Source organism: Adiantum capillus-veneris, chromosome 5 (genome assembly GCF_014529385.1).
Source record: "Adiantum capillus-veneris isolate H3 chromosome 5, ASM1452938v2, whole genome shotgun sequence".
Lineage (NCBI taxonomy): Eukaryota > Viridiplantae > Streptophyta > Polypodiopsida > Polypodiales > Pteridaceae > Adiantum > Adiantum capillus-veneris.
Window position 1 is genome coordinate 2,153,253 of NC_140935.1, and position 25,733 is coordinate 2,178,985.

Below are 25,733 nucleotides of genomic sequence, written 5' to 3' on the forward strand. Positions count from 1 at the left end.
CAAGGTAGTACAATCATGAGAATGCATCAAGCTATCTAGCTCTATCCTGTACTAATGGGGGGGTGTAAGATGTGGTACATGGGTGGGTCTGGTGCCAAGGCTACCCGGATGAAAGCTGTCGGGTCAGCCCTCATCTGAGCCACTCGCTCCTCAGTGGCACGGCGCTCCCGGGCTCGGATCTCCTCGATCTGTCGGTGGTGGGAGCTCTCGCCCCTGTAGCCTGTGACTCGTGGTCGTCGTCTAGCTCGGTTCACCTCCGCCTGTGGGAGTGTCACTCCCCTCTGAGTGTCTGGTGAGGGGGGGGCGGAAATCCTCTGAAAGAAGTCTGTGAGCTGCGACTGTCTCCCCTCTGTCTGTGTAGCTGTGTGTGGCTGTAGTAGTGTGTCCCGATGGCTCTGTATCTCTAGTAAGAAACGTCCGAGCTGTCTCTGATCTCGAGATTCCATGATCTCTCGGAGAGTGGGCTGTCCTCTAAATAGGGCCTCATACCTGCCTCTGATCTCAGTGTATGCTCTGCATCTACATACAAAGTGCTCCTCACTCTCCACCTCCTCTGTGCAAGCTCTGCAGATTCGCTCCCCCCTGGGAACACCAGTATGTCTCCCGATCTCAATCTCTAACCTGTGTGAAGCCACTCTCAGCTGACCAATCGCCACCCGTGAGCTATGTGGCATATATGTGTCCATGTAGCGTGGTCTCTGTATGAACCCCCCAGACAATATGGTGAGAAACTGGTCTCTGTAATCTGACATCCTCGTCCCCAAGCTAGGTGCCTCCCAGACTCTCCTAGTGTATAGCTGCCACAGATCCTGTCTCAATACCAAGTTCCTCTCACTGCGAGAGAGGTGAACATATGGTGAGTGGGGGTCGTACTGGAATGGTGGTAGGCTCTCCATGTCAAGACCGTGTCCCTCAAACCATGCTCTGACCTGTGAGTACCATGCTCTCTCATGCCCACTCTCTGATAGCTGTATAGCTGCCTCAAATGCTCTACGGGTAAGTCTGTCAGGAGGTAGCTCTCTCATCCTCTGGATGAAGCAAACTGTCTGGAATAGTGCCTCTACAACCATAGGTGGTGTGGCGAGCTCGGCTCTAATAATGTCGTGTGGCACTGTCTTCTTGCTGCGGAGCAAGCGTGAGATCATGTTATATTAATGAAATGATGAGAGAGAGAGAGAGAGAGAGAGAGAGAGAGAGAGAGAGAGAGAGAGAGAGAGAGAGAGAGAGAGAGAGATGAAATGAAATGAAATGTTATATTAATGTCTTCAAAAGGCCAAAATGACCTTTTGAAGCCTCGCACACACTTTAAAAGAGAAAATCGGCTTATTCTAGTTTCTTTTACCCTTATGCATGCGGAATAAAAGAATTTGATAATTTTTGTCTCTCTTTCTCTTTATCTCAAAGACTCACTCAAAACTTAAAAGATAGAAAGGTTTTGCTGCCGAAAGCTTATGTTCATAATAATGGTCAATCAATCTTGTGCTGAGTTCAATTGTTGGGCATGTACAGGTGAACTAGACCTCTTCCAAAATGGGTTACTCCGGAATCCTGTCAACCTACGTGGCCTGCAATACGGGAGATTCTTTGAGGTTATTAATATTTATTTGTAGATACATATAATGAATATTAAGGACATTATTTATCCCATTTTGTGTTTTCAACACAACAGAAGATCACTTTTTGCATGTTTTCAATTGTACGATTGAATCGTAGGTGGTATTGCAATAAGAGATTAGAATATTTAGGTCTATTGTCCAAGTCTTTGCTCAATATATATCCGTGTGAAATGTTGAGGTCATTATAATCAAGTCAAGGATCATTTTGTCACAAAAGTAGATGAGACCAAATAATTCTGACTAGGCTAATTGATGCCTAATTCTAGCCTCTAGGGCCACAATTGGGTATTTGTGGGGATATCATAGTATAAAGGCAATTTTATGTATGTGGCAAGAGGTTATTTTTCTGTCTTGTCACTTGTGGATGATGTTTTGGAAACGTTAATCTGGGATTTCCTTGGATTTATCTATTTAAATATTTGATTGCGAGATAACTTTCAATTTTGGATTATAAGCTTGCTCATCTTAATTTTGGACTTATCGTAACGCTGGACCCGAATAGTACAATTTAACTATTGCTATGTGTACTTAGAACACGTCCAAATTCATCTCAAAAGAAGTGAAAGTTATAAGCATGTCCACAAGATTATATAACCATATGAGGTCCAATATGCACATTGCATGCCAAGGATGGGTGTAGTACGCCCCTCTTGTTGAAGCATACTAGTGTTTGTGTGCATGGACATAAGAGACATTTTGTATGATAAACATTCGTATTCTCTTGTTTATCAAAGATGCACACAGACATGGACTTCATTGTCCACCAATTTGTCTCAACCAATCTATCCTTCTGCAGATGCCAATATTTTATTCTCTCTCTCTCTCTCTCTCTCTCTCTCTCTCTCTCTCTCTCTCTCTCTCTCAGTTCTTTGTACTTTTTGTACCCAGACCTGGTATTAGATTCACCACATGTAATCTTTTGGTCTCATAGGTCATTTTGGCCTTTTGAAGACGTTAATATTACATTTCATTTCATTTCATTTCTCTCCCCCCACCTATGCATTAGATGGAGCTAGCTTAGAGCTAGTCTTTTACATATCATGGTTGTACTCCCCTAAATACATAGCTTCACACGTTTTAGAGTTAGAGCTTTGTCCCCATCCTCACCTAACACATGTATACATCATCCACATACACTACTTCAGTCCACTTTATTTTGTAGCAGGTTAATTTTAGCACTTTCGTCCTTTTTTTTTTCTCGATATCCAGAGGACGTACGCATATACATTGATCCGTCTCATAAGCTGACATTGGCCCTTAGAAGACATTAATAAAGTTCTCTTTCTTCCTTCCTTTCCCTCTTTCTCCACACACACACACACACACACACACACAAGCTCATGTACACATGGAAGCCCAGCTTTTTCTGGCCTTCTCTTGCAAGCTTTCTCCTTTTAGACATTTTCTCTCACACACGTACGCCCATGCCCGCGTGCGTACACACACACAGACACACACCCACACACACACACATGTGTGCTTGTGTTTTGCATTTCACTACACTGACCCAGTTTTTGATATTTTGTAAAATAGTTAAAATAATTTAGATTTAAAGCTTTATTGACTTGTCTGTTGCCATAATATCTTGTAGAGAGAGCCGATACACATTGGAAAGAAAACCTTCACTACAGTGGAATGGAACAAAAGCAACATGCTCATCGCTTAAAACAGTTCATAAGCTTTACAAGCATGACAAGAGTCAAGTGGTATGGAAGTCCTTCAGACATGATTCAGTTTCAAGTTTGTGGCGAAAAAACACAATTTTACGGAGCCGCCAGCAACACACTCAATGTCATTTCTTGGTCAGTGCTAATGAAAACTGTTTTATATGATAGTGTGCCTTTGGTGCTTGCATGTTTCTAAACAAATTGTGGATGTTCACAGAGGCTCAACTTACCAGTCAGACCATTCAGAGCAGAGGTATCATCAGGAGTTAACCAGCCTCATGCAGCAGCCAGCTCATTAGCAGTATCAGAAGGAGATTTACTTGACAAGTCTGACATGGGCTTAATGGAGAAAGGGTTTGGCCAGGATGACTTTCAGGACCTTAGGCTTCTTACATTGCCGTCACATCCTAAAGTCTGCAAAGGACAACTAAAGAATGGGCTTTGCTATGTCATCCTACCCAATAAAGTTCCAGCCAACAGGTAACTGTTGTGCTATTTAAGCGTTTACATGCTTCTACTTACTTACAAATCATTACTTACTTTTTGGTAAGTACTAAATCTAAGCATTCTGATGGGAAATCAACTCACCTAAGCACACATGATTCCCCCCTCCCCCCACCTAAGCACACATATGGGGGAGATTCCACACATGGTGCGTTGCACTGGGAATTTTCCTGTTAAAATTTCCTAATGCATCCAAATTAATTTATATGCGCAATCATAATATTTGTTTTCATTTTTCATAAGCACTTTTTTAATGGATTTAACTGCAGTCAAAATAGCTACAGCTCCTCTCTCTTCGCCTCCCACATCGAGTTTTGGAGAGGCTGACTTTGCCCTAATTGTGCACATGTACACACATAGTTTTAGTGCATTGTGATAAACTTAGTGATCCATTTAACGAAGGGTCTGAACCACGACCTTACCATATCCTAGGCTACATGCTGGTGTTGCTGGATCCCCATCGAAGTGGAACAACTCTTGCCAATTATTTATGCAAAATCGGAATCTAATGGACTCGTCCGGACATGCAAGTCTTGTGAATAGACTCACAAATATGTCAATACTAAATCCCTAGGCTGTATAGAAACTGTTTGGCTTGGGATGTCGGTTTTGCTTGACCACGTAGTATAGAGACTAGAGCAAGTGTGCATATGACACTACAAGATGCGAGGGAGCTTCATTCTCCACCACCAAATTTTCCTGTTGCTGGTGGCAGCATATTTCTTCCCACTTGGTCGGATTCAACTCTGAAAGAATTCTTTATAGAATGACATGTTTTTCTTGGATTGCACTTGGTTAGGTTGAGCATTATAGTGAGGAGGCACTTTATGTTTGAGACTTAATATGGCCACTTCTTAGGAGGCTATTGTTGGGTTTTTTTGTTCTTTTTAATTAGTCTTGGATATAGGTAGAGCCTCTTCTAGGTTTTGATTGAGTTGTATCGACAGATTTTACATTAACTTGATGATGCGGCTATGCAAAAAAATCTATAGAGAGCTTTTCTTTAGTACCATGAAGATCCAAGACGACCAATTGAAATGGTACGTGCTCTGTATTGCAAAAGTCTTTGATCTTCCCCATATAAAAGTCCACCCCTTTGATTCTCCATGGAATAGACTCATCTTGAGATATTATGCCCATATTAGCTCTATAAAGATGATTGAGGAGAGTCACTACACTTTTTGGAAGTGAGGGTGGAGTTTTCTTTGCTCTATTGAGGGAGTCCTTGACATAGTACTGGCTATAGCTCGTCATTTGATTGTACTCATGCTCTCCTAGCTTGTACTTCTCACAAACTTGCTCCCAAGATAAATTTTCCCTTGTCAAATCAAAGAAGAATGATATTATTGCTTCTTTCAATTGAAAAGAGATGAAATCTTCACAGAAAGAAGGAGCTCACAACGTACAATGAAACCTTATCTCTTATTATGGATAATAGAGCTTGTTTCAAAACCTTACAAAGCTGCCTTTTATACCCAGGCTAATGATTTTACATGTACAAGGGGTAAACTACTTCAAAAATAAGTCTCATAGGCCCGGATTCTACATAAATGAGGGGCCTGACTTGGGCTCATTCTCTTTCCTTACGGTCCCCTCCATAGGCATCTATTATGCAGGAAGAGTCGGAGCTGGCGTCCACGTTGTCAGCTTGGAGTTTTAGGAGAGCTGCATCCCATTTCTTCTTTTGATAGAGAGAGTTTATATGTTAGATGCAAGAGGTTGTGCACTCTTGGTCACGTGGATCTATAGTGAAGTCTTCTTATATTGTAACCGGCTTAGCATTGACAAGGCGGTAATTTCAGAGCATACACGAACAAAACGGAAAAGCTTTAACACTTGAACTTGAAACAAACCAAAGTTGCGACATGAAGCGGCAGAGTTCCACTTCTAGATGCTTTGACCCAAAGGCTATCCCCTCTTATGGACTTCTATTTGTATTAATAGTCATAGAGTACAACAGTCTGCTTTGCAATTGTGCAAACTCGCACTAATCTGCGAGAGCAGACCGCCTAGGCACTTATTTATAGGGATTGATACAAAAGCAATACCGCAAAAGCTAGGCGCCTTACTAAAAGCTCATTGCAAAAAATAGATGCCCCAAAAAGCCTATAAGTCAACTGCTTTCATAGCTGGCCCGAAAAGCTGCCGGGTCATGCAATCTGTCGCAAAGGACTTGTAACAGACTCGGACACTCGAAGTTCAGAATCTACCACAACACACGCGAGAAAATTGAAAGAACTGAACAAAACTGATAGAGAGACGACACGGCACGGCGAAGTTCTGCGCCCAGAGAGATTGGCACCAAAGACTGGTGCCCCTTTTTGTATTTCCTTATTATTAATGCTTCACAAAGTACAATGTCCGAGGGTCCTCGTCTCAACAATGTTCCCAAGCTTATCTCCCCGAGATTGAGGCCCTGCTTTATTTATAGGCCTTAGGCCTTCCAAAAACAATACATATGAAAAGCTTCAAGTCTTAAAGCATCTAGGCACAAAAGCTAGCACTAGGAAGAGCCAGCACAATTTGCGGAGGTCAGTACAGGTGCCACGTGAGCAATGCAAATCGCGGGGGTCCGTACGGCAGCCACATCAGTAGCCTTTTAAGCATCTTTTAGTAGGACCCCATAAGTTATTTCAACTTATAAAATTGGGTGTCCTCTCATTTTTGGTCTCTCGGCTTCTTTCTGTCCGGAGTCTGTCCTTTAGGTCATGCCATGTTATCACTTTGTGGCATACCCCCTCTTGAAAGAAATGTAATTGCCCTGGATTATGCCTGCAAAACCAACATAAGCCAACAACCAGTTCAGTAGAACTGACTCTAAGTACTGACACACCAGACAACACATATCCTACACGAAGACGACAGCCACTACACATTAACATGACATTCACATCACTATCCCCGTTGAGATCTTTGATGAGAATCATGATCACCGTAAGGTATTTAGCAATCACATTCATATCTTGCTGATCTCTAGCAAATGTCGGGATTGACTAAATCTTGCTACTATCATATCCACATCACCCCTCAGGTGAATCAAGATCGAAATGCTGCAGTCACTTCGTCTTTTAATCATGCACTCAAACATCACACCCATGAAAGAGCGCATATATCAAAATCATTTAAGGAATTCCCATTACAAAGTACTTCCTTTCTTAAAAGTCTTACAGTTTTTTCATCATGCACCATCGCCAACAGACCTCAGCTCTAGCGTTTTCAGAACTGCAAGTCAGCACCAGCATTAGCATTTTCAGCCAGCCATCAGCATCAGAGTTTTTGTTTCACATCAGCCTTCCGCAGTAGATTTGCCGGCGTTTTCAGATTTCAGCCCTTATCCGCCATCGTCATCAGCATGTAGGAGGACCTTGACGCACAAAATCTTCACTCATAGTACCATTCTCTCTTCTCTCTCTAGTCTATTGCACATCTCTCACATGAAGTAAAAGGAACCCTCTTATGCAACAAAAGGAACCTCGAGTACACACTGAGCACTCATCTTGAGATTCACCATCAATCACTGCCGTTGCACATTACATTGGTATCAGAGCTCTTTGGCAATGTTCGCTATCATCAATCAAGAAAAGAACCTAAAGGACCTCTCTTAGATTTATTTTGTTGAATCTTCGTGTCCGTGCCTCGGACTTATTAGCCTGATGCCAATGTTGAAAGTCAGTCATTGGATGAGATTTCTGAGAGTGTGAAGCTTCGGCTAAGCAAGGCTCAGGAATCTTATTCACGGCAGGCTAACAAGCATCGTCAGGATGTTTCGATCAAGGAAGGGGATTGGGTGTATTTAAGAATCATGAAGCAACGTCTTAAGCAAGTTGGAAAGAAGTGTCCAAAGTTGTCTTTTCATATGTATGGTCCATTTCCAGCCATTAAAAAGGTAAATGAGGTTTCAATGAAATTGCAGTTGCCTAATTCATGGTCAATTAACAACGTTTTCCATGTTTCTTGGTTGAAAGTGTTTCAGGGAACACCTCCAAAGGACATTTCGGAAGAAGAAGAACTGGAGATCATCAATGGAGCTGAAGTCATGGAACCGGAGCAAGTATTGTTGCATCGGTTTCGACATGGTTCGAAAAAGCAAGTGAGACAACACTTCTTGAAGTTCAAGGATGGAGGAACCCATGAAGCGGTGTGGATCAACGAAGATTTTTTCAAGGATTATCCAGAGTTGTTGGCAGACTACAAGAAAGCCATGCAACTCGGTACCAATACCTCACTTTAAAAAGGAGGGGATGTCACGTGACACATCCAACTCTATGTGTCCGAGGACAAGCTACTTTATAACAAGGGTTCCGTTAGTCCAGTCAGTCTAGATTAGCAAGTGTTCTGGCACTTCTGTGAGTCTGTTTGTAGACCGTGCATGCCCAGGCACTTAGTGTAGATGCATATCCTCTGGTTGCACACAGCATGATCATAAGCATTCCCATCAGAATCCTTCAGGGAAATTTTTCAATGTATTTGACCTATTTTCCCTATTTTTGACATTTTTCACTTATTATTTTAAGTGACTTTTGTTGGGAACTGAGTAGGGCAATTTGGGTAAGATAATATATAAGCAAACCAAGGCTAGCACTGTAACATTTAATGGCCTAGAAACTTGTGCGTAGCGGAAAATAGCATGAACATAGTGAGCATTTCATTAGAATAGATTCCTAATGAGGTTAACAAGAGTGCTTGGGTGGAGAGAGCAAGAAAAAGCATAACACCTAGTTAGATAGCATGAACAATACTTCAAAAGAGAGAGAAATTAAGCAATTGACAACAATTGAGGACCGGATTTGCATGGAGCCGGTCCCCCCTCCAAAAGGCTTTGTATTATGGTTTCTCCCATCAAGAGAGACATTATACAATACAATTTCTTGTGTTCCTTCAATACTAGCTAGTGCAATGAAGATGGAAACTTCATGCACTACGCAAAACACTTATCAAACACAACATCAATTCCCTCACGGTCTCAGACCCAAGACCTCACACACCTTCGAAGATGGTGAGAGCTAGCGGGATATGAGAGTAGATTGAGAGGAAGGAGTATTCTTACGAGAAAGATGTACATCTCCTCACATAATCACTCATATTATCATAGCTTAGCTTAGTAATTAGCATGGTAGAGGAGATGAACATGCATTGAAGCTTGGCTCTTGGTTGGATTTGCATCACAAAGCCAAGAGTTGTTGGTGTAGGCCTCCCTTCTCACAAGCTTGGAGTAGGTGGTAAGCTTTCCATTAAAGCTTGAGAAGGAGAGAGTCTTCTTTTCTTCACACATGAGAATCGAGATGGTGTGAGTGTGTGTGTGATAATGTCTTGCAAAAATCAGCCCCTCTCTCTCTTGGTCTACCCCTCTTGCTATTTGCTCTTGCTAGCATCCTATTGGACCTCCCCAGGCTTAGCCAATGATAATTAAGCAGCATAAGTGATAGCCTTCTGACATGTGTCCCCCTTTCCCCTTTTGTGAGAGCTTTAGGTAATTATTTAATTCAACTAAACTCTCATTGGACCCCTTTGCCTCCTGGCCAATAGTAATCAGGCAAGCCATTGGGCTGTTGAATGCTCATTGGTCCCCTTGGGAGATTGTCCAATAGTCTTCTAGAGAGCTTAATTCTTATTGGTTCTTTTATTAAGTGTTTCTAAATTAATTAAACTAGATTTACTCAAGCCTAATTCTCATTGGTCCACCTCCAAGGCCATCCAATAGAAATTGGGTACACCTGTTGGGCATCTGGGCTAGGGAGCTGACATGTGTCCCTCATTCCCTTTGTGTAAAGGGAGCTTGTGTGTGAGTTTCTCTCTCATCTCCTACTTGCAAGGCTCGCCCCCTCCCATGTAGGGATTGACAGACTTTTTGTGACACACTAAGCATCCAATTTCCCTAGTGTTTGGCCTTTGGACACAACCTTCGAATTTTGGAACCTTAGCATTTTGAAAGTCTTAATGGGCTGAACCTTAGGATCTTTTAAGCCCATTGTTGCACATTGCTCTTTTGCAGATGGTCCCCCCTTTGGAACCTTATTTTCCCTCCTTTGGATCCTTACTGTGGCCGGTTTGCTAGCTTAACCAATATTCTAGCTTTTTCTCCCTTAGCACTTCCCCATATTAAATGATCAGTTTAACATGAGAAAATCATTTAGGAGAATTAGATATTGATTATTATGACAAGCACTATTGGCCACAGGTAGCAGGTTCCCCCTCTCTCTCAACAAGACCAACCCTTGGGCGATACCCTCTCGAGCAAGACCTTCACTTTGCTGGCGTTTTTCAGCAGATGCTCATCGCCATCAGCACCCTCACCTCAGTGTTTTCAGCAGGGCTCCATCGCCACAAGTTCCCCCCCTTTTGCTGGCGTTTTTTCAGCAGGCAAATATCGCCTCTTCCCTAGCGTTTCAGCATCGCCACAGTAGCAGCAAATCAGCGAATAAGGCATCAAGAATTCAGCCATTCCGGAACAGCAAGATCAGCGTTTTTTTTTGGAGAACTTCAAGGCTGCAAATCAGCGTTTTTGAGAGCAACAAAACAGCGTTTTCCGCAGCAGCAGATTTCAGCCATTGGCGTTTTTGGACAGCAGATAAAGTGCATCAATTTTCAGCCCTAAAGTCGGTCTCGTCATCCCCGTTGTCGACATCGACATAGCCTAGACTTGCATCAGTCTCATGCATCCACTTTGTACCAGTTTGTGCAATCAATAGTAGACTACTCTCGCCAACGAGAGTGGGGCCTTCGGAGGAGGGTTTAACAATGTCTCTGGTGTCGTATTCTCTTCTCTCTCTATCTCTCAGTCTCACACACTTTCATGCACAGTGTCCATTCATTTTGTTAGTGATCATTGCACTCTCTCATTAAGAACGGAAGGCTCTCCCTTCCCTAAGAACAAAAGGAACCTTGAGCACATTACGGAGCACTCATCTTGAGAAAAGTACAACATTCATTCTGCTGCACCTTACACGCAAAGAACCACATAAATTTTTTGGCTTTTTGAGATTGCATGTAACCCAAGACCACATGGGTGTGTCATCTCCCTAATCTGTGTTTTTTGAAGAGTGGCAGGTAACCCGGAAAAGAAGGGCTTGTCCGGCCTCTCCTCGTTCCTCTTTCAGCCAAAGAGGTACACCCGCAGAAGGAGTTGAGCTTGGGTACAAGAAAAGCCTTCTTTAACGCAGATTGCAAGCAGTACCAAGCACCAAGAACCCCAAGAACCCCAAGTACCCAAGAACCCAAGTACCCTAGTACTCATTGCATGGTCATCACTAAAAAGTTGATTTTAAGTAAGTATGATGGAGGATGGATGCATCAGTGATTTATTCTTGGTTGCATGAATTTAATGCTTATTTTGCTACTAATATGAAAAATAGTAACAATAAAATTTTGATAGCCGCCATGTATTTGTTGAATGATGCCATTAATTGGTATCAAGCCTGGCAAGAGGCATAGTTGGCCGAACATCTTGAGCATGCCATGTATGGCGAACCACTGCTGTCACGTGACACATCCAGTCCTATGTGTCCGTGGACAAGCTACAACATAACAGGGTTCAGTCAGTCCAGTCAGTCTAGATTAGAGGTGATCTTGCACTTTTGTGAGTCTATTCGTAGACCGTGCATGCCCAGTCAATTAGTATAGATGCATATCCTCTGGTTGCACACAGCATGATCATCAGTATTCCCATCAGAATCCATTAGAATCAATTAGGGAAATTTTCCAGTGCATTTAGCCTATTTTTCCTATTTTTGACATTTTTCACTTATTATTTTTAAGTGACTTTCCAACAAAAGTAGGAAGGGCAATTTTGCTAAGTTAATATATAAGCAACCCTAGACTAGCACTCTTGGGCAGATGAGCAAGGAGCACAACAGGCCCTCAGGCAGCAGGTACCCCTTCTCTCTCAGTAAGAACCCCTCAAGACCACAAGCACCTGGCGTTTGCAGCTTTGCCTCATCGCCAACACATTCAGCTAGCGTTTTTGTAGCATCATCATCACCTCAAGCCCCCGGCGTTTTCAGCCATCCCATGATCGCCATCAGTCCCAGAAAAACCAGCGTTTTTCACACGCTAGAAGGGTAGATCAGCGTTTTCCAATTTCAGCCTTTTTTGCAGAAGAACCTCACTTTCAGCCTCAAAAACTCAGCCAAAACAATCATTTTCAGCCACCAAAACAGCCCCGAAATTCAACAGTTTTAGAAGACCACAGATTTCAGCCGTAAAGTCGTCGTCGTCATCACCGTCGTCGTCACCGACATAGTCCCAGGTTGCATCAGTCCATTGCATCGTCATTGTACCACTTTGTGCAATCAATGAGTAGACCACTCTCGGCGACGAGAGTGGGGCCTTCGTAGGAGGGTTTTACAACGTCTCTGGTGTCATATCTCTCTTCTCTCTCTATATCTCAGTCTCATTCACTTGCACGCACAGTGTCCATTCACTTTGTTTGTGATCATAGCATTCTCTCATTAAGAACGGAAGGCTCTCCCTTCCATAAGAACAAAAGGAACCTTGAGCACAGTTCGGAGCACTCATCTTGAGCAAAGCGCAAACATTCATTCCGCTGCACCTAACATTGGTATCAGAGCTTTGGTAGTGTTCTGTGTCACTCAAGGAGAGAGCCACAAGAATCACAAGAATTTTTTTGCTTGTTGCGGTCGCACGAACCCAAGTTTGCTTGGGTGTGTCGATTCCTAATCGTGTTTTTGAAGAGTGACAGGAATCCCAAGAAAGAAGGGCTTGTCCAGCCTCCCCTTGTGTCTCTTTTCACTCATTGAGCGGACCGTGCACTTAGCGGTCGGCCAATCGACGTGAGGTGGGAAAAAGCAACCTTGGTGTGAGCGCAAGGCCGCCAAGGGGTGCGCCCGCAGAAAAGAGTAGAACTCGGGTGAAGAGAAGATCCTTCTCAAACGCGGTTTGCATGGAAAAGAAAACCTCAAGAACCTCAAGAATCCAAGAACCTCAAGAACCTCAAGAACCTCAAGACCCTCAAGACCGAAGTTCCTCGTGGACTTAAGGACCCAAGATCATAGTGCATGGTCGTCACCCGAAGCGGAATGGATACTTCGTATACAGGTGATGAGCATGAGAGAGGCGACGAAGAAATTTCCCCACCAGGAGACTTTTTCGACCCTTCCCCTTCGCCATCTACGCCACCAAGTGTACCAAACCCTATGGAGGCAATGGTCAAGCAGATGATGGCCATGATGGACAAACAAGAAGCAAATCGACTTGCTAAGGACCGCGAGTAAGAAGCAAATCGCCTTGCTTTAGAACGCGAGCGTGACACACGCAAAGAACGAAAACAACAAAGAAAGGCGGAAGAGGCAGCACGAAGCGCGGCCTTGGAGATTGAGCGTGAGGCTCAAAGAGAACTACGAACTCAAGAATTGATTCGACAAGTACTTGCCGCGAAGACCGAACCACCCAAAGATCGTGGGAGTTCCTCAAGTGGGGCAAGCTATGATGCGGATTCCAACCATCCAGTTACAAAGAAGTTGACTTTCAGTAAGTATGACGGTAAGATGGATGCTACGATTATTCGTTCTTGGTTGCATCAATTTAATGCTTATTTTGCGATAACTAAGAAGACAGGAAATAGCAAAGTTTTGACTGCAGCCATGTACCTTGCTGGTGATGCCATTAATTGGTACCACGCATGGCAAGAGGCACAGTTAGCCGCGCACCTAGAGGAAGCCGACGAATTCACGCCCCTTTCCTTCAATTGGGCTGATTTCCAAGACAAGCTCAAGGCGCGGTTTATGCCACCTCAGTACCTTGCACGATTGAAGGACAATTGGTGCGCTCTCAAGCAAAATGGTATGCCGGTTATGTCTTTTTCTAATCGTGTTTTGCAACTAGGTACCCAATTACGCAAATCGGATGATGAACGCAAAGAGGCATTCCTTTTTGGATTGGACGAGTATATCAAGTACGATGTCAAGGTACTCGATCCAATCGATCTCAACAAGGCGGTAGCAATTGCTCTCGCACAGGAGATGAAGCACAACAAGGGAAAGCCTAAGGAGAACAAGACTTCCACAAGTACCTCGCAGACTTCTAAGAATAGTAAGAACGATAAGAATGGTAAGAGTGGTAACTCTTCTAGCCAATCTTCCAACAGTCTCTCAGAAAAGAATTCTTCCAATGAAATTAAGGGTAAGGCTAACACAATTGCTAAACCTACGCTTACTCCAGATGAAAAGGTAGCACAAGGAATTGTAGGAGGATACATCACGTCGGAAGAGCAAAGCACTTATTCTAAGGAAGTCGTTGTTTTCATTGTCACATTAAGGGTCACATAAAAAGAACATGTCCTAAGCTTGAATCGAATGAATCTAAGAATCCACAGAACCCACTTCCTCTGTCAATGCAATGAATGATAACACGAGTGTGCCCCAAGTTTCTCAGGACCCTCCCGTTGATGATTCTCTCATTAAATGTTATGGTCGTACGTCGGGGCAGCGTTTTGTCATATTGTTTGACCCAGGTAGTATGCATGATGTGATCAGTCCCTCTCTTGTTGAGAGAGCCCGTCTCGAAGTTAGTCCGAGATCTCCTATCGAAGTCTCTGGCTGTGTTCCAGGTATGGACGCTCTCATCACGGAGAAGTGTCTTGATGTGTTGTTTGCAATTAAACAAGCTGCCTTCTCTAGAAGATTTGTTGTTTCTCCTCTCTCAGGATGTGATATGATTTTGGGCATTCGATGGTTTCGTGATACTAACGCTCTCATTGATTTTGAGGCTAACACTTTAACTCTCAATGCCAAAAGTGATTCTCCTATTGTCATTCATGGAGAGGACATTGTTCATTCTTCATCTCTCATTGCTAATATGCAGGACAAGATTGAAAGGATTCAGGAGAAGGAGACTCTCTCAGTCTTTTTTTCTCCACAGCATGACACACAGAATTTGCATGATTATGAGAAGCATGATGATTTGAATGATAATGATTTACATGATGGTTTGGATGACAAAGATAAACATGATGATTTGCATGATCAAGATGTGATTTCTCACAAGCATGATGAGTTGCATGAAGAAGCTGGGATGATGTGTTAGTGGATGCTTTTTCTAGCGAAGCTAACCTCGTTGCAGATTCGATCAATCACGAAGGATCGATCTTGGCTCTCGAGCCTAGGTCCAAAGAACCCTCATAGGAAGTATTATGTGTTCATATGATTGATACACACGCATTGTTCGAATGTTTCATTCGTGATCGTTTCCTGTATTTTAGTCAGCATCTTTATGTGATCCCTTTTCCTAGGCATGACATATTGTATGTTGAGCACGTTTCACTCATGAATGAGCACGGATGTATGCGGATTTTTCATGAAAAGCTAAAAAGTATGCATTCAAGGAAGTCACATTCCCTGTCTCTTCCTTGGCATGACACAGTTTCCGAACGAGCACATGAACGTATGAGCACCAAGCATGGGCATTTCCGTTGTGATTTGCCACAATTGATCGCTCTAGATCATAAGAGAAAGATTCGATCTCATTGTTTGCATGTGTTTGATGAACGGTTAGTCACTCCGTCTCTATGTTCATCTACATTGCATACACAGTCTTTAGCGAAGACGAGATGTTTTCCACGCACTTTACGTGGAATGGGTATGTTCCTGGTTTTGTGTTGGAAATGGTTTCAGGAATTTTCAGCCAAGGAGATTCTTGAAGAAGAAGGCATCATGACTCTAGACGAAGTTGAAGCAAGAAAGGAGACTCAGAAGACTTTGTGTCGCTTTCGCGCGTCCCAAAGAAGCAAGCTTTGCAGACCTTTATGAAGTTCAAGTACCGCACGACCCACACATCAGAGTGGGCCGGCGAAGAATCCCTTCCAGGATTCCGGATGCTATTGGCGATCTCCCTCGACGCCATATAGTTCGGTACCAGTACCTCACTTTGAAAAGGAGGGGATGTCACGTGACACATCCAGCCCTATGTGTCCGTGGACAAGCTACAGCATAAAAGGGTTCAGTCAGTCCAATCAATCTAGATTAGAAGTGATCTAGCACTTTTGTGAGTCTATTCGTAGACCGTGCATGCTCAGTCACTTAGTATAGATGCATATCCTCTGGTTGCACACAGCATGATCATCAGTATTCCCATCAGAATCCATTATAATCAGTTAGGGAAATTTTCCAGTGCATTTAGCCTATTTTTCCTATTTTTGACAATTTTCACTTATTATTTTTAAGTGACTTTCCAACAAAAGTAGGTAGGGCAATTTTGCTAAGTTAATATATAAGCAACCCTAGACTAGCACTCTTGGGCAGATGAGCAAGGAGCACAACAGGCCCTCAGGCAGCAGGTACCCCTTCTATCTCAGTAAGAACCCCTCAAGACCACAAGCACCTGGCGTTTGCAGCTTTGCCTCATCGCCAACACATTAAGCTAGCGTTTTTGTAGCATCATCATCACCTCAAGCCCCTGGCGTTTTCAGCCATCCCATGATCGCCAGCAGTCCTAGAAAAACCAACGTTTTTTACTAACGCTAGAAGAGCAGATCAACGTTTTCCAATTTCAGCCTTTTTTACAAAAGAACCTCAGTTTCAGCCTCGAAAACGCAGCCAAAACAGTCATTTTCAGCCACCGAAACAACGCCGAAATTCAGCAATTAGAAGACCACAGATTTCAGCCCTAAAGTCGTCGTCGTCATCACCGTCGTCGTCACCGACATAGTCCCAGGTTGCATCAGTCCATTGCATCGTCATTGTACCACTTTGTGCAATCAATAAGTAGACCACTCTCGGAGACGAGAGTGGGGCCTTCGGAGGAGGGTTTTACAACGTCTCTAGTGTCATATCTCTCTTCTCTCTCTATCTCTCAGTCTCATTCACTTGCACGCACGGTGTCCATTCACTTTGTTTGTGATCATAGCATTCTCTCATTAAGAACGAAAGGCTCTCCCTTCCATAAGAACAAAAGGAACCTTGAGCACAATTTGGAGCACTTATCTTGAGCAAAGTGCAAACATTCATTCCGCTGCACCTTACAACTGTGTTACAGTTGGGTCAATCCACAATTGACCATTGCGGCACTCATATCATCTGTTTTATTTATCATACCTGCATTTTGAGCATATGGCTATGGCTGTGAAAAACCAACCATACCAAAGTGTGTTCCAAGTATTCAAAAATGGCCTTAGGCACCGTGAAAAATTGGTTCAATACCTATATTCCCATACATAGGGCTAACCATGCCTTGTGGCATTGTCTCAAACACATTCCTTGGCATATAACCTAGCAAACCTGTGGAAAATCCAAACATAGCTCCAAAATAGCTAAGATATGAAGTAGGCAATGGAAGGGTCTAACACATAGCCTGCTCATTGCTCCCGTGACCATTCCCAAACGGTTCTTGTCGAAGTAAAGTAGATTGCTTTCGATCAATGGATACCATTGGTTGCTCATTTAGATGGGCTTTCCCTCGAGCACATAGTTACCCAGAACGGAAAATTGGAACGTGGAACAGGGACGGCAATAGGAGTGAAATGTCATTCCCTGTTACAGATACTCACATGTGAAACACGAATAGGAAATCAGAATGGAAAGTTGGAATGGGAACAGTGAACGGAGGGAACGCGGAATGGAGAATTGCAATAGGAGTCAAATGCCATTCCCTGTTACAGTGTGTAGGAGTGTGTAAAACCTGTGTAGGAGCTTGTAAGAACTCCTGCATCCTTGGGTTCTCGACTAACCGTTGAAAAATGTCCATGCAGCTAAGTAATTGAGCTTTAAACAACGTGTCGTCTTCTTGAAGAGTCGTAGGAACTTTCTCTATGCCATGTGAGGAAGATTCCTCTCCAAAGTACTTGGTCTCTCTTCTCTGCCATAATGATATGCTCTGTGCTGCTTTCCCCAAAACAATCCATGCTGTGCACTCTTTGAAGAAAAAGGACTATCGTGCTGATGGAACTGTCACAAACTATGAAGTGTCAAGCCACTGAAGACTCGAAGGGTAAGGACTCCTTGAGCCTAACTCTAGCCCACCTGCAAATCCCAATCGAGGGGTAAAACCCTAAACAAAGAGACGAAGCAAAAGATCTGCCCAACTTACAGATTCTTGCTTAGTGGCCCCATTCACAAGAAGATTTAGAGATTTTCTCATGTACGAAAACTGAGTCTTTTTTAGTGTTTTTCATACAATGCATAACATTATGAGCTTCTGCAAGGGAGGCACCGCATACCTAGCTAGGTACGATTGGGGGTAGAGGACCACCCGCCCCCCATCGGGCCGACTGTCCCCTGCCCCCAATTGTACCTAGCTAGGTATGCAGTGCCTCCCTTGCAGAAGCTCATGATGTTGAGGTAAGTCACAATGTGGGAATTATTGTGAGAATTTGTCCAAAATTTCTGGTGATTATTAACATGGGTTAGGGTTAAAACTCTTAACGCTAAGGGGCCTAAAGCCATAAATAAAGCAGACGCTTTTAGACTTCAGTGCTTTTCATGTAAAGCTTTTGAGTTTGGGCCAAGGGCCTTTAAATATTTAACTAGGGGTCTCTCTCTCTCTCTCTCTGGCATTCTTCTACCCGCAGGAGATGCAGAACAAAAGCCGTAAGTGTTGTATCTCGTTAAAGCAATATAAAGATATATCGAAAGGGGCGCCACAATAAGTACTCTGGGATTGGAACTACGCCACTCCTTGTCTCGTGTGAAGTCTCTCTTTCAAATTAGTTGTTTTGAAGTGCCAAAAAGTCTGTTCGCATGTGGTCTCGTCCCGTTACAGTGGTATCAAATCTTCAAGCGTGTGCTTTCTAAAAGCATGCCGGTCCCTCAAGAGCAGACAGAGTAAGATGGCACCTCCCGAATCTGCAGAATTTTTTTCCCTTTTCTCGAGAGAAAACTGGACCTACATAAATCTACAGATGGAAGCTATGGGTTGGATGAAGAAGAAACGATAAGAGGAGGAGGAGATGAAGGAGGAGGAGTTCGTTTTTGTCCTATAAAGCACAAGAAACATGCTTTTTGATTCTTTTTGTTTTGCAAAGGTCTCTAAAAATCTCTTCAACGGTTGAGAATATGATATGCAACAGAACTCAAAGTTGATTCTTTTAAAGAGCCCTATGCGAATGGATTTTGATTCCAACAATTTTTAAAAATTTGGGTTTTCAGCAACAAACAACAATAAATTAGGGTTTATGCAGAAAATTTCAGCATGTAGAAAATTACTGTTTTAAGCTCTTGTTGTTTGTCTGCATATAAGAGGTTTTAGGAGCGAGGAATAAGCATTTGAGAGCATGGAGTTGAAGATCCACTATATTGCAACAAGAACCCATCTGTTTGAAAATATTGTTTGGAATTTTACTTGAGAAATTGTTTGAAAATATTGTTTGGAATTTGTTTGAAATGAATTTTATCTCTTTAAACTTGTTTGTTTGTTTTTTCTTTTCTTTTCTTGTGTCCCTTGCTTTTATAGTTTTATGAGTGCTTTAGTCTCTCTTATAGTTCGTAAGTTTAGACTATTCTGAACTTATGAAGGTATATTGTTTTGGTGCCGATTTGAGATTGCTTGATTTCGGTATTGATTCAATGTTTCCAAAAACACTTTTTGATACACATGGCTCGGGCTTTCATGGAAGGAGTATTCAAGAGGAAATGGTGATTGCAAAGTTTCGTTTTACTCATGGATCGGGCTTTCCTTGGAGGAGGTGCTCGATAATATCTGAATATCATCGGCTCATACTTTCTTGAGAGGGGTATTCATCTTAGTGTAGATCCTCTAAATGTAACACGCTACGGTTTAGGGAACATTTAGTTGTACTCTTGGAACCTTCATGCAACGCATTTAGTTGTACTCTTGGAACCTTCATGCAACGCAGGCTGCGGTCTCAAGAGCGCTTGGTTGTAAAAGGCCTCTATATCTCATGGCCCGGACCTTTTTAGGTTATTTGCAGGAGTGATGAGGGAGTCGTTGAATATCTTATGGCGTGGACTTTTTTAGGTTATTTGCAGGAGGAGTGTTCATCGGCGACTGTATGTTTCTATGTTCTGTAATGCGCATTTGTAATCATCTGTGTTGCATTCTGATGTCTCAACCACTGAGGCAGGGTGAGGACTCCATGAGCTACCCGGAGATCCCAGTCGAGGGGCCTAAAACCCTAACTAAAGAAGAAGCAAAAGAAGATCTTCCCAAGTTACAGATTCGTGCCAAGTGGCCCCATTATTAAAATGGGTTAGGATTAAAAACCCTAACTCTCGGCCAACTTATAGAACTTTGGCCGAGGGGCCTAAACCATAAATAAATCAGATGCTTTTAGACTTTAGTGCTGCTATGTAAAGCCAAGGGCCTTTAACTATGCAACTCCGGGTCTCTCTCTGGCATTATTCTACCCGCGAGAGATGCAGAGCAAAGCCGCAAGTGTTAGTGCACGCTTGGGGTGGAACTACACCACTCCGTGTCTCGTGTGAAGTCTCTCTTCCAATTCAATTACGTTGAAGTGTCTAAAATTCTGTTCTTTTCCATTTGTACGCAGTGCCGCCCCATTACAAGAACCATGTAACCGGCCAGTACACAGTAGAGGGCGGTACTAATTGAATTACTCGTTAAATTTCGCACAGAGTATAGAGAAGAAGAGATGCGTCCACCAGCAACTAGATTGTCACTGCACACACGAAGACCGACACCTTGTAGGCCCCAAAAGTTGGCGCCCCTTTCCTATTTCTTTATTCAATTGCAAACAAACGATCCAAACACTTGAGCAAACTCGCACCAAGCTGTCCAAAACTGTCAAGGGCTCAAATTGCAGATTTTTGACCCAATTTCAGTAGCATAACGGCGCCAAAATCTCTGTAGGTCAAAAGTACAAGTCTAGGACAAATTCCCTTGCATTTTAGAAGCTTTCCGGTGAGTTGTAAGTAAATTTTAGTGTGCTTTAATTTCTCGTTTTGGTCATTGACACGTGCCCAAACTCCTGTATAACCACCCCAAGGCTTCCCAAAAGCTTCTCAGATGTTATCTTGCAGTTTAGGTATGAGACCCTAAACCTGCAAATAAACGCAGCAAGCTGAAATTCTCTGTTTTGCATCGTTTTGAGCAAAGCAAACAAATCTATGAGTGTCTCAAGAGCTCCCGTAGGCAATGGGACACTTCCCCTTTGATTTGGAGAAGCTTTCACGCAAGAAAACTCTACTGTTTCGAAATTTGTCACAATGGAACTGTGCGTACTTGAGGGGGATTAGCAATTAGCTAATCCTGTTCCCATTCAGAAAGCTCTTGCCTTGGCAAACGCACATAAAACCCACAAGATTGTACAGTCATGTGAGGAACACAACTAGTGGGGCATTTCCATATGTGTAAGGGGGAGAGAGACGCACAAGAGTGGAATCATCGCACACCATGCGACAAGGGAGAAGACAAGCTTTCCATTGAAGCTCTGAACTTGAAAATCCACTCACAAAAAATGTCCAAATCAGCCTCCACTCTCCTTTTGGGCACCCCCAAGCTGGGCCTGAGCGTCTGGAGTGTGAGTTGTTCAACAGGTTTCTTTTTTTTTTTTTTTCCGAGAAAAGATCCTTCTATTAGTTAATGAAAACTGCCCATAGGGCTACAACCGCCTTTGCAAGAGAGGGCTACAAAAACCATGATGGGGAGACTCTCCCAATGAAAAACAGCATATGTACAATGAGGCTAAATCAAGAGATGGGGGGAGGGAAAAGCCACACAGGTGGACGGTAGTGCCATCTGAGCACACCCTGGACTATGGTGTAGAAAGGCCCAGGGTGCCAGAGTCGAAGAAAAGCCTCTCGGCGCTCCCGCATGCGGTCGGAGCTGCCCTGTAGTCCCTCAAGCTGGCCTCTGAGAGTATGGATCAGCTCTAGCCAAAAGTTACGAATAGTCTCTGCTGGTGGCACAGGGCGAGTCTCAAAGATGCGGAAGCAGCGAGCCCGCCAGATGAACCAAAGTGTCAGGCCACTGATGAGCTCCCAACACTCCTCTCTCTCACTGCACCACTCCTGTGGAGTAAGCTCTGTAGCAGGCTGGAGTGTAGGTCGCCCCCCCTGCATCACTATCATCCTGTTGGTGGATGATAGCTCAAACTGAAGTGCCGAGCCCGTGAGGGTGGACCAAGCCGCTGCCCCCCAAGTGTACTGTCGAGCCGTGGAGAGAGCAGGCATCAGCCGAAGAACTCGTAGCCATACCTGCTGGACCGAGGGACAATCCCAAAGATAGTGACGCTGACTCTCCACCAAATGGTCACAAGCTGCACATGCGGCCGAGAGACCACTATGCACTAGCCAGCTCCCTACTGCAGTAGCTCTGTGTGCAACCAGCCACTGAAACAAGGTGACTCGCCTCGGCTGTCTGGAGTCCCACAACCTCTCCCAAAAGGCTGCCAAGAACTCGACTGTGAGACCCTCCTCCTGCCAATGATGTGCTGCAGCGGGGCGGGCCTCTCTCTGTGCTGCTAGTATATGACGTCCCAGTCGAACAATGTACTGAAAGAACGGGACTCCTGGGTGGTCTGTAGAAGAGAAGGAGTCCCTCCATAGCCACTCACCAGGATCCCACTGTACTCGTGCCAGTGGACAACACTCCCAAGCCCACAGCCTCTAGTGTCCAGTCTCAAGAGCTGCTAGGTCAGGGTCTATGATGCAAGTCCTCCCACAGATGCCCACTACTCGGATCCTCTGAAAACAGCACTGTGCTACCTGCGGGGCCTCTACTGCAACTCGCTGAAGTCGTCCCCCACCTTGAAGCTCGAAGAACAGGGCTGGAACAGTCTCTGAGCAGGCCCTGACTGAGATGAGAACCTCCAGTCGTGTGAAGGCTCTCATCCACCGGGGTGCTACTGGCTCGAGAGACGTGAGCCACTGAGCTGGAACTGACTTTGAGATGTCCTGACACATGCTCTGCACCCCTCTCATGCCCTGTAACTGGAGCCCCTACACCTCCTCTGACAAACCTGTGAACTCTAGCCAATGACCTAGAGAGCGCGCTTGACCTGCTGCCATGGGACCCCAGGAGACATGAGGCAGACTACCAACCAAGTGGCCTCTCTGAGTGCTAACCATGGGGTTCCAGACGAGGGGCTGCCGAAGGCGCTCCTCCGTGCATGTCGGCTGTCTATGCTCCAGGCCATGCCGTAAGAGCTCCCAAGATCGAAGCAAACTCACAGCGAAGCGGTCCTCCAGTCTCCTGCTCAAACCAACTCTGCGCATCTCTATAAAGATCCATCTGGTCGAAGGTTGCCAAGGGCCTCCTGACTAAGGCACCCTGGCACGAAGCCGCTGTAGCAAGAACTCCTTCCAGGGCTCCTCACCTAGAAGAAGTCCTCTGACAATGAGTTTCCCAAGAAGGGCTCTGCTCTGTTGTGCTGGATCAATGATCCCAAGCCCTCCCTGAGAACAAGGGAGCGTGATGACCTGCCAAGCCACCTTGGCTCGGGCTATCTGAGTGTCACGTCCTGACCAAAGAAAGTTCCTGATCAGCCTCTCTACTTGGCTGATACAAGAACTCGAGAAAATCCAGCAGGAAGTGATGTACCACATAGTCGCCAACAACACCTGGTTGGCAACTACTACTCTGCTAGCTAGAGAAAGTCGTGCTGAGCTCCAATGTAACAACTTTCTCGTGATAGACAGGAGAAGGGGAGCAATCTGCTGCTCGGGAGCATGTCCAAACCAACCTGACAACCCAAGTACCGAACTGCAGTCCCGGGGGGGATCCACCTGAAACCCTCTCCTTGCATCCAATCGGGCACAGGAGCGCTACCAACCGAGAAAGCCACTGTCTTTCTCCAGTTGATCAATGCGCCCGATGCACAACAGAAGGTCTCCAAAGCCTGCTCACATCTGTGAAGGTTGGCCTCCTGGCCATCTAAGTACAAGGTTGACTCGTCGGCAAACTCAGCGTCCAGTAGCTAATCTCCCCGAATAGGGAGTGCTAAGCCCCGTAGACCAACCTGTTGTGACACCAAAAACCTGCTCATCGCCTCCGCATAGAACAGAAAGAGGAAGGGGGCAAGAGGACAGCCCCGTGTGACCGAGCGTGTAAGCATGAAGCGCTCCCCTCTACCTCCTGCCAAAAGTACCTGACTGTGCGTCTGTCTGTACAAAGCTGACACCCCTCTGATCCAAGCATCTGAGAAGCCCATCCTGCGTAGAGTGCCCTCTAGAAAGTCCCAGTCAACTTTGTCTTATGCCTTCTCAAAAATCGAGAATAAGAATCACGAGGTCCTCACCACGGAGCCGTGCCAGGGCAGAAGCCTCCCAAAAAGTAAAGATGTTGTCAAGGATACTACGTTCCTTGACAACCCCTGTCTGGGTCCCATGTATAAGACTCTCTAAAAGTGGCTAAATCCTCAAACTCAGAGTCTTGGCAAGAATTTTGTAGGCTGAGTTGAGGATGGTGATGGGGCGCCACTGTCGAATCTCATCCAAGGAGCCACCCTCCTTGGGAATGAGGTAGATCAGGCCCTCACTCATGCTGTCAGGCATCACTCCTGTGTGCAAAATGTACTGAAAAGCACTACAGAGATCTGGGCCAAGTAGGTCCCAGTACTCCAAGAAAAAGCTGGGAGTCAACCCATCCTCTCCTGGACAGCTACCACGGGGGAGGGCCCTAAGAGCCGTGTGTAGCTCCTCAAGCTGAAGGGGCGACTCTAGCCTCTGACGCATCTCCTCAGTCACAAGACAAGGCATGTGTGCCCAAACCTGCTCCCTGCATGCATCTTGCCGCTCTGACTGGGGCTCTGCAGACAGTAACTCACGGTAGAAGTCAGTAGCAACTGCAAGCATATCCTCGGGCTCACAAGCAACTGACCCGTCGGGCCTCCTCAACTGACTGACCTTGGCATGCGAGTGCCGAGGTCCCACTGTCTCAAAGAAAGCACCAGTCACTCTGTCGCCCACCTGAGTCCACTTAGATGCCTGTCGATGGAAAGCAAACTCATGTTGCCTCTCCTCTGTGCTAGCAAGCTCCCGACGAGCCTGTTGTAACTGCTCCTCCAACCAAGGAGTGTCTGGATGCTGCTCCTGCATCCTTTGTAGTGAAGCAATGCCCCGTCTGAGACGCTGCTCCGCCTCTCGCTGCAGCCCGTTGTGCTAGAGACTCCTGAAGAAAAAAAAGGCTAATCTGAGCTAGGCCTGAGGTCACTCTCTCAGCAGGAGAGTCCTGCCTGTCCATGCCCTCTATCCAGAGAGCCTCTACCCTCTCTCTGAGTGCTGAGTCCAACAAGACCCTCTGTGGGATGCGAAGCATCGTGCTCCCACTCCTCTGACTGTCTGCCACTGTGAGGATCACTGGTTGATGGTCCGAGAAAGAGGTCCCTGCCAGGATGCCCACTGACCCTCCCAAGTCACTTAAGTGGTCACTAGTGTAGAAGCAATCTATTCGCGATAGATTCACTCCTCCCACTCAGAAGGCAAGACTGTCTGGGGGCCTCACAAAACCAGGGTGCTGCCATGTATCCGAGACCCTCAGAGTCATACAAAACCTCTCCCAAGCTGCCAACTCAACTCCATGCACAGTAGCATGGCTGCCACCAATCTTGTCAGAAGGGTCCTCCAACATGTTGAAGTCCCCTCCTATGCACCAATGATCTGCCTGCGGCAGAGACTCCACAATCTGTGACCAAAACTCTGCTCGAGCACTCGCCACATTGGGCGCATAGATGTTCAGGAAACCCACTAGGCCACCCTGAACCTGCATAGTAATCCACTGAGCCTTGCCTGGCACAGTAATCCCTCTGCCCACAATGGCATGTTGCAATGAGTCCGCAATAGTCATACATACCCCACCCTGGATGCCTCCAGGTCCAAAAGCAGCTGACCAAAAAGTATCATATCGTCCACGCAAAAGCTGACCACATCGCCGAATGCGGCTCTCACACAGATGGTGCTCCTGAAGCATAAGGAGATCAATCTCTCCTCCCACAAGGCAACGCTGAAGCTCCTGACGCAATCGGCCCCGCTGACCCTGAAACTTGGGCCCACCTAATCCCTGCACGTTCCATAAGACGATC

At 45.1% G+C, this 25,733-nt stretch overlaps 1 protein-coding gene across 1 annotated transcript in view; it reads left to right on the plus strand.

Annotated features, from left to right (window-relative positions):
* LOC147456781 (stromal processing peptidase, chloroplastic-like) overlaps positions 1 to 25,733 on the plus strand; it is a 190,829-nt gene that overhangs the window by 2,856 nt on the left and 162,240 nt on the right. The window contains exons 2-4 of the mRNA XM_086511917.1: positions 1,510 to 1,589; positions 3,208 to 3,418; positions 3,501 to 3,763. Of these exons, the coding sequence (XP_086368043.1) occupies positions 1,531 to 1,589; positions 3,208 to 3,418; positions 3,501 to 3,763 (533 nt within the window). The 5' untranslated portion in view covers positions 1,510 to 1,530. The remainder of the gene's footprint in view (positions 1 to 1,509; positions 1,590 to 3,207; positions 3,419 to 3,500; positions 3,764 to 25,733) is intronic.